The following is a 12,881-nucleotide window of genomic DNA, read 5'->3' as shown; positions in this document are numbered from 1 at the left end:
TGGTTTTCACGTGTCTGTGCTGGAAGGTGCAACCTCCTCTCTAATGTAAGGCAATAGCTCACCAGCTATTAGTGCTCTCTAGTTTAGCTGATTTAGCCTGACTCTGGAAGCATGATGAAACATATGCCAGTAAACAGAGACTTTTCTCTCTCACCTCACCTTAAGGGCTAAGCCTTTTTCAGCAAAATGCCTGAAGAATCACAGAGATGCAGCTGTGTTATCAGCTCATACATTTCTTCATTCTTGCTTCATGTTGGGGATTATGAATTAGCTTTTGGTCACATGCCGCTTCCTGAGCAGAGTCGTCTTAGTGATTGAACTGGGAGCTCTTGTGCCAGGGAGCTGGCGTGCTTTGGGAGCTCTGGGGGGTTAATCTGTAAGTCTTTGGCTACCCTAAGAGTGGTGCATTCTGAGGAGGCAGAAGGGAGTAATTACAGGCTGCTAAAGTTAACTCAGTTTGTTGCTGGAAAGATGAATTTTATTGGATCTGCTGTTCTGAAGTTTCCAACCTCACAATGCAGAGGAAGATCCATAGCAAGCCGGCTGGTGGATATGTTGGCGAGGACTCTGAAAACCTCAGGATTCAGACTTGAGAGATGCTAATTTCCTTTCCCCCCCTCTTTCTGCAAACTGATGTAGATTCTTCCAGTTGGAAGGATCTGCCCCCTTCTCCCCACTCTTGGTGCATGCTGCCCCCTTCTCCCTGCTCTTAGTGTATATCTTGCACAGTATATCTTGTGTGCTTGGCTTTACCCAAAGGCATCTGAGTTTAGGCAAGGAGGTGAAAAAGGTCATACAAGGAAAGGAATTACTCTTTGGCCATATTCTAAATTGGGTGTCCCCCCAAAAAAGGAAGTTAGAATAACTGAGCAAGCAGAACAGCACTTCTGCTGCTAAGAGGACAGCATATGGCTAATTCTTGATTGCCGCTGTGAGCGGGACTGTTGGCCTTTGGGTTAGCCCCACGGCATGACAAGGAGGCAGAGGCAGCCTGTAGCTGTAGCAAGTGGTGTCAAACTGAACCAGTGCTGGCTGTGAATGCGTTGGGCTTGGACATAAAAAGGCTTGCTTTTCGTTCTTTTTATTACCCCCCTCTGTGTGCAGGATGCTCAATTGCTGTGCACCCAGCTCTGGGGGATGAAGCTGCACATGCTGACCTCCCCTAGCAGAGCCTGCAAGTGCCGGTTCCTGTGCTTGCGCAGAGCTCCTACTCAGTTTTGCAGTGCTGCAGAGGGAAGTTGGTGTGAGCAAATCTACCCACCTGGAGACTCCGCTCTTCCTGTGTCATCCGTCATGTAGTCTGTTTTCATTTTGATACCTGTTGGGTTTAATTGATGATGTCCACAGCCCTTTGAAAGGGTAACCTTCCCCTCCTTTTTTGCCCCTCCAAGCAAGCCTCTACTATGCTCCTGCTCTTCTTCCATGTGGGCACTTGCTCTATTTTGGTGCAGTCAGGTGGCTTTTTAGCCTTTTCTGAACCTGCTACTCCCAGAATTCAGCATTTGGATGTGTGATGGAGTCCTGCTGGCTCAGCAAGTGATGTTGCTAGTTGTGCACGTGGGGTAAAGCATGCTGCTCTAAACCTTTGTGGGGGAGGCTTGCCATCATGCACTTTTCCACTTTAACTGTGTGATACCAACTGGTATGCACCTGGGGAGCCTTGCCAGCACTGAGCCTGTTGCGAGATATCTCAGCATGCCTTGGTGCAGCAGCTGAGTGGCCAAGTCCTTGTTTAACAGCTAGCTGCAGGGGCAGCTTTTCTCAGAGCTTTCTCCTGGGGTGTTAAGTGGTCCTGGCTGTGCTGACCTTCAGTTTCTGGGGAATGGTTTCCCTTGCCTGGACCTGTGCCAGGGGGTAAAGTCATGGGGTTGTTGCTTTCAGCAGTTGGAGCCATTTAGTGCATATGTGTATGTGGAGCTTAGGAGTTTGACATTTTCCCATATGTTACATGCACATGCTGTATGGATTTAAAGCCCCTTGGGGACAGGAATGTATTTAGAGGCAGTTGCTTGCCAAAAACCTCTCCCCTTTAAATTCAGAATTACATAAGGAATCTCTTGAAGCGGAAAATCCCATGGCCCAAGCAGGCTGCCTATCCTAGCGCCTGTGCTTTGCGGTGCCTCCCTTGCAGCGCTAACCTCATGCCGTCACTGAGGCCATCAGGGTTTTTGCCAGAGCTGCTCCTCATCTGGGACAGGTTGTGGGCTTCTCGGGGTGGATTTTGCTGGTTCTGATGGTGTCCAGCAGCATGCAGCTGTCTTCTGGTGTGGGACCTCCAGAGAGGCTAAGCTCTCCCACCTGATGTAGCTTAGACCTTGGGCTGCCTTGGAGTTTGTGTCCAAAGGCGCCACTTCTGCTCAGTGGGTCAGAGTAGCGCAGCAAGGGTGTCAGGCCTGGCCTCGGATGGAGAGACTCAGACTGAGAGTGTGCCATGGAGAAAGGTCATGAGCTATGATGTTTCACTTGAGCCATCCGAGCTCTCAGCTGTTCTGGTCCTGTCCCTCCTGCCTCCCTTCCCACTGTTGCAGGTACCTGTGGGCTCCCTCCCCTGCTTTGCCTTGCCCTGTAGAAGCCTGAGCTACAAACCTCATCCTGAGCACCTCTGTCTGGCCTGAGAATGATGCCTTTGAATCCCCAAACTCTCTAGCAGGGATAGTGCAGCCCCTCTTTGGCAGCGCTCAGGGGAAAGGAGCGTTTGGGAAAATTGCCCTACGTTTGTCTCTGCCAATTCCGGGCACTGCCTGAACCGCAATGGCTTTTGGCTGCTGTTCCAGCGCTTTTGTAAAAAGCTTCTCCCGGATCCGCCAATGCAGGAAAGTGTTTAACCAACACGAGCTGATGCTGGCAGGGGAGCCGCAGTCCAGTGGTGACTGCCAAGCCCATCCAGGTGCTGCAACTGGGTGAGCCCAGGAGTAGATGCTCTCTTTGGGGTGCAGTGGGAAAGGGGCAAGGCAGTGCAAAAATATGCATTGACGTCCCCAAAATTTTCCTGTGGGAGGAGGAAGAATTAATTGGTTTGGTAGGTAATGTGCTTGCTGGAGGCTTTGCTCTGTGAAGTGAACCTCTTTGAGGAGCCGTGCTTAGTTTGTCTTGGCACCTTCTTGGCTGGGAAGTGTTTTGTCCCTGGGGGAGGGCTGGGACGTGGTGTTTAGCCACTCCCGCCTTGTTACAGACCATCTTGCTTTGAAGGTAGCACCAGGGTGAGGAGGGAGAGAGATGTGTATGCTCACAGAGAATTTGTACTAGCCTAGCATATTTCCAAGACCACAGCAACGCCGCTGTCGGACGTGGGCTGTGATGGGTGCGACCGGGGATGGAGTAGGGATGGTGTGCTGGCTCCCTGCACCCAGGGCTGAGGACAGAGAACAGCTGCGGCTCCGCTTTTGGATGGAGAACAGGTTGTTTTGCTGCTGCTTTGTGGCTGAGGGGAGCCAGTCTGACTAGTGCCTAGGGGGTTTGTGCCCAATCCTGCAAACATTACTTTGCAAATAGTTGCAGCTGTGTGTGTGTCACTGAGGGCTGAGATCTGGGGAGTTGCTGCCCCTTTCCTTGTTCAGTAGCCTGCTCACGTGAAGCAACCCAGATGAGTAAACCCTTGCATAGACATTTGCCTTGCTGAGAGGGCAAGCAATGAAGACCTGGGAGTAGCTGCATGCCCGGAGAGAGCTGAAGGGCTGGCTCTGCTCACCAGCTGCCCCATTTGCCCATGGCGCCAGGGGATTAACACACAGGATGTTGAATTGAATTGGTGGCTGCTCTTCCCTTCTGCTGAAAGCTGATGTTTCCTCAAGTTCTACTTGAAGCAAGGCCTGCCAGCTGTTTCAAAGTACTTTCTTCCCCTGTGTAGGGAATTGCCAAGGGTGAAGTCAGGGTGGATTTGCCCTGTTCTTCTCCACTGCACTCTCAAAGCAGTGTGCTCTGTGCAGTCCTGAATGCAATGGCAGAGAACATGTCAGAGAGCAAGCCAGTATGATATGGGGGATGGCTGATGCTGTCCCCAACTTCCCAAGAGCAATCCTCCTTCCTTTCTCTAGCACCTTCCCTGCTCAGTGCCCTTGCTGAGCTCTCTGCAGGGAGCAGTGTCGCCCCTGCTGAAACGTGATTGCTGCTGGGGGAGAGGCAAGGAGTTGTGCTGAATTTCCTGTGTGCACATCTGTGTGAAATGGTGCAGTGAGTGCCTGGGATGAGGATAAAAGCTGGCAGGGAGAGTTTCCAGACTGGTGCTACGCTGTGCATGAGGAGGCCTGGATGAGTTTAGCACAGGGCACTGGTGCGCTGCAGCGGGCTGACAGGGCCTCTGGCCGTGTGTGATGCCTCTCATCCCAGGGCTGAGATGCGAAGGGGGCAGCTGAGCTCTAGTTAGGCTGAAGTCCTTTCTGAAGGTGTCTTGTTGGCAAAGTGAGATGTTAAATTTTCACCTGGGGCTATCTGGACAGCCCTGCTGGGGTGTATAATTAGATTCAGCAGTGATTTGAGCTTAGGCTTTTTTAGCCTTGCAGGTTTGGCCTATTTTATAAAACCCTAAAACAATCTCATGGGGGGGGGGGGGCGGGACCAGCACTCGACTTTCTGCAGCGGCTGCCTGGCAGGCAGCAGCTCTGAGCCTGGCTCTCCAGCTTTGCCTGGAGCATGCTCCTGCTGGGATGTGCCCGCTGCCCAGAAGCTTCCCACGAATGCCTCTGCACCTTGCTGTGCTCTCAGCTCTCTGTGGATAGAGTTAGTGAGCTTGGCAGCCTACGGGGCATTCAACCATGGCTCCCCCCAGCTCTGCTAGTGCTCAGATTGAGCTGGAGGCCCACTACCTTCATCCTTCTCCATCCCTTTGCCTGCCCTGTATTGTGCCTGCTTCATAGGCCTTCAGATCCTCTTCGCAGACCTTCTCTGTTTTCTGTAGTATCCATATAATGCCTTGCACTTAGGGAGGAAAGTCTTGGCTGACACAAATGGCACTGGATAGTGGGAGAGCTCTTGCAACCTCTCCTGAGGAACATTGGGGGCAAGGAGAGGTTTCAGGCCTCTTTTGCCTCTTGGCCATCTGCACTGAGTTTAGAAAGTTTAGCCCTTAAGACCAAATCTTCTGCTGCTCACTATCAATGCTGCTTGGGTGTGTCCAGAGTGCTTTGCATCAGTGCACAGGGAATTTTGAGGAATCGCAGTTCATGCCTTGTCCCATCCTTTTATCTGTGAGCTGGATGCAAGGGGCGGGGGGAGTGGGAGCAGGCAGACTCTCATATCTTTTGGAAAACTACTGACAACCTCCTTTCTGGCCTCAGGCTGAGAGCTGCTAGGGTAATTGAATCCACAGGATGCAAAGAGTATTGAAGAACTGGAGATACAGAATTGGGGCAGTGGCTGTTCTCTAAACCAGCCAGATCAGCAATCAGCTCCAGCCCTGTCAGGAAGTCTGGAGAGCAGGTTGCTGAGCTGCTGGGATGGCTGGGTGGGCAGGATGAGGGAGGGATGGGGGAACACATCAGGGCTGGGGAGGGAGGTGGAGGCATTGCAAGCTAGGGATGTTTCAGGGGACATAGGACCTTGGTGGAGCTCTGTGTGTAGATAGCAGCTAATGGGATGGTGGTGGGAGACAGCTGACAGGCACTGGGGAGTTCAGGCCACTGTTACCTTTCCTCCTGCCCTACTTTTTGTAGCTTTTCCTGCAACTGTATCCAAAGGGAACGGGCCAAGCCTGGTGACTAAGGTGGCCTCTCTGCAGGCACTTACTGCCTGCAACATCCCCATCTCCCCAGAAGTGCCTTCTGGGCACTTGGCTGGCCATACCTGCAGTTAATAGGCAGCTGGCTTTTCCTGGTGCCAGGCTGCTGTTTGCAAAGCCTTCGTGGCCCCCTGCCCTATCACCCTGTGGGAAGGGAAGCCTGTGTGGGCTGCAGCTGGCTGTGTTGTTTTGGCTGATGCCTCGTGCTGCGCAGCAAGGTGATGGAAACCTCCCTGGGGCTGGCCTGAACTGGAGGCTGCAGTGAGTCCTTGGGGGCTCCCATCACTTCCTCTCTTCATCGTCGATCTAAATCAACGTCCCAGTCACCCCCTTGGTGCCTCCATGCTTTATGTAGTGTGTCAGCATATTGACAAAAAGCTCATCTCTCCTCTGTTCTCTTCCAACAGCCGCTGCAGATCGACGACAATTTCTGCGGCCAGGATTTTAACCAGCCGCTGGGTGGAACGGTCACCATTGAGGGAACTCCGCTCTTTGTGGATAAGGAGGATGGCATGACCTCGGTGGCTGCCTACGATTACAGAGGACAAACCGTTGTCTTTGCAGGCACACGAAGCGGGAAGATCAAAAAGGTAGGACGCCTTGAGCGATACCGATGGGTGGGATGCTGTGCTGTGGTGACAGAGGGATGTGTGGTTGGCTAGCTGGCCCCTCATAGATAGGACTGTGCTTCCTTCATAGCAGGACTTGATGTGTTGTGGGTAGTGAGCAAAAGTGCTGGTGAGTGAGAGTTTCCCATTGCTCTTTTCTGCTAGTCAGATTTACTAAACCTCTGTCTTCTGAAAGGGTTATAACATAGGGAAATCGAGTCCTGACTGGTGCTACATCAGTGTGCATCTCGTCTCTCGGGGTGCTGGTTCATGCTGCAAGTGTCACGGGACAGGTTCTGTCTGTCCGGGGCCAGAGTGCTTTGCCATTGACCTGGAAAGGGTCAGCAAAGGTGGGTGCTCATGACTTCATGCTCTTGATGTTGATGGAAGTTTCTAGCCCAGTGGCAGTGTTGGCTTGTCTGAAATGGGCAAGATGGAGCTTTTCTTGGTTCTTCTTGGGCTCAGAGTTTCCTCATCTGCTACCCTCGGGTCCTGAATTTGGTTGAAATGGAGGAAGTAGAGTCTAAATTTGGATGTCTGACCCCAGTTGCAGGAGAGTGGTGCTCTTGGCTGAGGTCAGGGTGAGCTGTGCTCTACTACAGCTGGGATTTTTCTGATCCAGTTAGGTTTTGTCCTGGGCTTCCCCATTCCATTTGAGCTGGCTGTGAAGTGCCATGGCTTTGGAGGCCTGGATATGTTTCTTGAGAGGCAGCTGGATGGGGAAGGCTGTCTCTCCTCTGCTCTTGCCCATACTGGTAGCATCCTTGTGTTCCCGTTGCCGTGCCAGGTTACGGCTGCCTAGACAGCCCGTGGTCGAGGAGAGCCCAAGGGCAGACAACCTTGTGCCACAAACAGGAGCCTAGCTAGTCTGATCCTTTCCCTTGGCAGGAGAGCTCTCTTGGGTGGAGCGAGGTGATGCAGCCCACTTGCCCTGAGCCATCTTGTGACGTGGGGGAGACTCCTCTTCCATTACCCCACTGCTGCACAAAAGGCTTCTTTGTTGGTGGCAATTAGCAAATAGCTCTGTGTGTGTGTTTCTCTCTCACTATCTCCACGGGGCATGGATTTCCTGTTATCATAACATCGTTCCTATAATTACAGCTGTACATGCCCTGTATAAACACAGCTTGCATTAACTGCATCCTCAACCAGGCAAAGGCATATCGAAGGTCCTGGCATAATCCCTGCCAGAGGCAGGAAGATCAGGGCTTAGCTGGAGAGTTGGGCCCATTTACTCCTGCTGGAAGAAAAGGTGGCTTATGGGGCTCTCCAGCACCCCATCATGGGCAGAATGCCCTGAATTTTAAACTCTTTTGTGTCTTAAACTTTTTTTTTTCCCCTCCTAATCCTAGCTTTTAAAAATACCCGTGCTCTTGGGTATTCAGGTGTTATATTAGGAAAGTCCTAAGCTGTCCTGGAGGCTTTCAGTCTCTGAGTGAGTGAGTATGGACATGATCCATGGTTATTGATTATTCCTTCAGCCTATTTGCTCCATGAGAGATGTCAGCATGGCTCTCTCTTTTTACTTGGGAACCCCAAATCACCGGGGTGTCTGGCAGCAATCAAGAGCAGGACACAGCTCTTGGCTCCTGCGCCTCTGCTGTGCTGGGTCGCCCCGGTATGTCCAGCTCCCCTTGCTGTGTTTAACCTGGGCCACTGGCCTGCGAGCAGCCCTTTCCGTCTGACACTCCCCTTCGTCCCCAGCAGAAAAGGCGGAGGAGAGGAAGCGCCTCTCTGCCGAGGTGCTGGTTTCTGGTTCAGTGGGTGAGGAATGCAGCGGCTGGCCCCAAGCCAGCCCAGCACCGGCCAGGGAGAGTTTTTAATTCATTATATTGGTGTCAGGCTGTGAGGGGCCAGTGTGGGGAGGAGGGGGCAGCTGGGCTGTGGGGAGGTCAGACCAATGTCCCCGCAGGGTCTCGGTCCTTCCGGCAGCACGCACACGTGCGCTGAGCTCAGCAGGGCTGACAGAGGCCCCGTCATCGCCAGCCCCCCTCCCTGTGTGCTGACAGCCAGAAACAGGCGTTGGACACAGCATCCCGGCTTGATGTCTCTGGGCAGTGGCTGGGAAGGGGAGGTTGTTTTGAATGTCTTCGATGAAGTTTGGAGCATTGGCCTGTAGCCTTTGAGAGGAAGGGAGCAGCCCCCTTGCCTTGCCTTGGGGCCAGGAGCAGGGACCAAGTGCCTATTCTCCAGCAGAGCAGCTCCTATTTCAGTCTGAACTGCACACGCTCCTTGGCCGTATCTCTTCCCTTCCTCAAGACAAGAGCTTGTGAAACACCTTCGAAGGGGAAAAAAAGGATCCTCTCTGAGCAGGGATACTGTTGTTTTAGTCTGTAAATGGAAAACTGCAGCAATGGGGCCTAAAGTTGTCAGATTTGGGTCTTGAGCGCAGGACTCCTGCCTAGCTGCCCCGTGCTCAATGCAAGGCAATGTTGCTTTTGGAAGATCATCTTTGCAGCGGGGTTTCTGAATCCGAGGTTTGCTCTCCATCCTGAATCCTCTGCTTTGCTTTCTCTCCTTTTACTTCTTGCAGTCTCCAGGGTGCAAGGGAGCTTGCAGCTGGCAGGAGCACCGCTGATGGCTGGCTTGAGTGCATGTGGAAGGCAGGGAGCTGACGGAGGCAACTTGTCCTCCCTTCCTGATTGATAAAGGATGTGAAGGGACTGGTTTTGTGTTTCTGGCTGTCTCTCCTGCTATTGAGCTCCAAACTGGAGGTTTTAAATAGCCTGTGCCAGCATAAAGGATGGGGATGGGAGGGAAGGAGCATGTGTAGGAGGAGGGTTCACAAAGCCATGGGGACAGTGTTACACTTCCAGTTCCTTATTTATCTAGAGATGCTGGCAGTTCCTTTTTGCATGGCAGATTTGATCTTTCTCTCCTTCCTTTTTTGCCTCCTTTCTTTCACTTTTTTTTTCCCCTGGCCTTTGCAGCTTCAGAGCTGCTTCCAAGGGGGTTGTATAGGGTAAGTGCATACTCTGGGACTACACTGTTGCCTAGGTACAAGGCCAAGTCAAGACTGAGGTTAGAACATTGAGCCCATGGGCTTGAGTGGCCCATCTCCCAGAGACCTTTTCCTAACTTTGTTTTTGCTGATTTCTGTCCATCACCAGTATGTCTTAGTTCTGTAGGGTCTCTTAGTGGCTACAAGGCATGTGCTGTAGGGCACAAAGAAATGAAGCAGGAGCTTGTTGGGGAACAAAGCAATAGATCTCAACCCTGTCTTAGCCGAGGGACTCCAGGCAAGCTTTGTAGGTTTGCCCCTTACAGGTGCCAGGGTCTTGCTTTGTGGGCCAGCTTGGTACATGTATCACAGCTTGCGTAGGTCCCTTACTTCAGACAGAGAGAAACCTTGACCCTGATACTCGTGAGGAGGGTGGATTCTAGTTGAACTTTGAATCTGAGAGGAGGAAGACCAAGAGAGAGATGAGCCTTTAGTCCTGCAGGGACCTGGGGCAGTGTATATCTGTTTAGCAGAGGATACCAAATCTGGCTTTAGGGAGACCCATTTCCCATGTCTCTGAGGATACCCAACCGTAGCAGCCTGGATCCACTGGGTTGTGCATGGGAGCTGGCCCTCAGGGATGTCATCTCTTGGTGCTGTCTTTAGGCCCAATCTGAGAGGGAGGACCCAGAGAACTTCCATTTACTGTCCTGCAAGGATTTGTACAGTCTGTGATGCTGAGTGAGGCAAGGAGGCTGTGCAGGATGGAGGTGTCTGCAGCCCCTTTTTGCAGGGCATGGGATAAAGTGCTCCTGGAGCAGCATGGATGCTCTCTGCCTTATATCTCAGATCATCAGGACACAGTCTTCCTGTGCCCACACTTGTCATGGTCATCTTAGCCGTGTCAGGAGCAGAGCCCATGTCAAGATGCTGCTCCTGGCCGAAGCATTTGGGGTGACCAAGTCTCCCATAGGGAGATGGGCATGGAGATGCTCCATGCGCCAGCTGGAGATGGGAGCACGGTGGCCTGGTCCACAGTGACTGGCAGTGCTGTTGTGTCCATACTACCCTGACGTGTACCTTTACTGGCTTTGATGTTGAGGGACAGTGCTGTCTTGTCCTGCTTACTGTACCGCCATTGCCTTTCCCCTCTGGTGGGGAAGGAGAGAGTCATGCACTTCTGGGACGGGATGTCAGGGCCTTTCAGAGGGCTTTCAGTTTCCAGCCGTGGGGTGTTTTGGGGAACAGTGACATTGAGTGGCCTGGAGGTGGTGCATGGGATGGAGATGGCTAGAAACCTTCGTCACTGGCAGAAGTGAGCTGCCAGAGCAGTGCAGGCTCTCTCTGCACCTCGTTTCAGAGAAATGGGAGCTGGGGCAGTACCTGCTGGCAGAGAGCGGTAGCTAGGTGGTGCTGCTGGTGTCTGGAGCACTAGAAGAAGGCACAGTGCTTTGGGAGGGCTTCAGCAGGTTTTGGGATGGGTTTGGAGGCAAATCTACTTCCACATAGCTTCAAGTGGCTTAGAAGGCCCCGAGAGGAGAGCAGAGCTCTGCGATGGTGGGATGATGACATGGGAACACTTTACCAGCTCCGAGTGCTGGGCTGGTGGCTGCTGTCACCCAGAGGCTGAGGGGGCTGGAACTGTCCACTGTTGTGACCTTGCGGGAGGCTGCCTGCTTGGGCCTGGAGGGCAGGCAAAGCGCTGCCTCGGCAGTTACCTGATCTTCCCCGGGAGCCCTTGCAATCAGAGCCTGCCCTGGCGGTCTACGCTATGGGAAGGGAAAGGCCCTCCAGTGTGGGGACAGAGCAGGTTCTGCCCTGGGAGAGCCTTGCGGATGAGTGAGCTTCAGCTGGCAGGGGAGCACAAGAAAGGGCTGCTAATGTGTCCCCAGCTGGAGTTGGGATACCTGGTATAGGTTCAGCAGGAAGGAGAGTGCAAAGTTACAAGAGGGGTTGGAGGTATGGGGAAAAGGGATGCAAAACCAGAGTTTAGCCCTGACTGATACCTGTGCAAGTCCAGTTTGGAACCCCAGGCTGGTAGGGAAATGCCCCTCTTAGACGTCTGTGGAGCTGGAGATATTTCAAAGATGTCTAAATGGGTAGAAGCCCAACCCAAGGTTTTCATTTGAGAGGCACAGCCAGGAGCTGGTCCTTGAGTTGGCTTCAGCGAATGTTTGTAGGTGGTAGGTGAAGAAACCTCTTCTTGCTGCCTTACTGCAATGCGTTTGGGCCCTGGTGTTGGGAACAGCGCAGCACAACAGTGACAGTTCAGAGAGTGTTGCTGTGTCTGTGCAGTGTTGGGGGTGAAGGTGAGCACTGAGGACACAGGGCTGTGTGGTGGTCTACCTCCTTGCCGTGGGACTCCCAGTTCTTCCTGACATCATGAAAAGCCGAGTGGGCAGCAAGTCTCCTATGGCAGGACAGAAGGGTGCTGGCAGGGCTGGCTGAGAGGCTTTCCAACTGCCTGCCCATCTTTTGGCAGTGATCATAATCCCCTCACTTATGAACGATCAGCCTTTCCCACTGTCCCCTTGGCAAGTGCCTGCATTTGGCTTGGCACCACTGGGTGGTTTTGCTCCCCTCTTAGGTTTCTCTGCCCTCCTGCTGGTCATCAATGCCTTTGCATGCAGGTGGAAGGGCGGCTGTGCCAGGGCCCAGCAGGCTGCCTGCCTCATACCACTGCATGTTTGACAGGCAGCTTTGGGGGTGAGCTCTGTGTTCTCACCCTCAGGGCTTCTCTTCTGGGGTTGGGTTAGACTCTACAATAAAGGAGCATTCTGCGAGCGATGGTGTCTCTGTGCAAGTCCAGGAGCCATTGCAGGGGACAGATGGGTGCTCTGTCCTCCCCATCCCCAGGAGCCCTGTAATGGATGCTGATGTGACAAGGGGCACTGGTTTCCCCAGCTGGGCTGGGGTAAGGTCAGGGCAGAGTCACTGCTCTGTCTGGATTTTCCTTGGATGGCAGCTCCCCTGCCCAGCATTTGTCCAGGCTGCTGCATACAGACAGAGCCTTCCTTTGTCCCCCGAAAAAGCTACACGAGCCTGGTTTCCTTACCATATCTCCCCAGCCAAGCTACAAACAGTTGCTGCTATGAGGCTGGGGCGTGGGGCAGCACCTGCTGCTGTCACAGCTGGAGCCCGTCGCCTCTCCTTGGCGTCCCCGACCTGCCCTCCTGGCCGTCTCCCTGCACCCTGGGGCCTCTCTTTCTGGTGCTGTGCATGCAAGAAGATTGACCAAAGTGCACTTGTTACTGACCCATCCTCCCACACAGGAGCCTGTCTGCTCTGCCACAGGAGCTGGCTTCAAGGACAGTTTGGTTAACAGGTATTATGTGAAGCATCAATGATGCAAAAAGTTCTGTCCCGTAGGGTGTTGAGGGTAAAGCTGAGTTTGGAGGAGTCTAGGGAAGGGAGACTGTAATTTGGGAGAAAAAGTCATTGTAAGCCCCAGCCAGCTGGGAAAACAGGGGACCCAGTGTAAGGGTAAAGGTACATTTGCAGAATTGGGGATAGGCTGCTGCAGCATGGCAGCAGAAGGGAGCTGTGGGCTGGGACAGGGAGGAGGCATTGGGTGGGATGGAGATCTAGGACCACAGAGATGCTGAGTGGGTTATAGCAC

General features: G+C 53.1%; 1 protein-coding gene across 2 annotated transcripts in view; it reads left to right on the top strand.

The window, feature by feature from the left end:
- Positions 1–12,881, top strand: part of PLXNA1 (plexin A1) — a 161,873-nt gene that overhangs the window by 23,236 nt on the left and 125,756 nt on the right. For both annotated transcript variants that reach the window (XM_062585859.1, XM_062585860.1), the window contains exon 3: positions 6,121–6,303. In XM_062585859.1, the coding sequence (XP_062441843.1) occupies positions 6,121–6,303 (183 nt within the window). The remainder of the gene's footprint in view (positions 1–6,120; positions 6,304–12,881) is intronic.

The sequence above is a fragment of the Rhea pennata genome, chromosome 12 (genome assembly GCF_028389875.1).
Source record: "Rhea pennata isolate bPtePen1 chromosome 12, bPtePen1.pri, whole genome shotgun sequence".
Lineage (NCBI taxonomy): Eukaryota > Metazoa > Chordata > Aves > Rheiformes > Rheidae > Rhea > Rhea pennata.
Note: the sequence above shows the minus strand (reverse complement) of the source record. Positions and strands in the feature narration are given on the sequence as shown.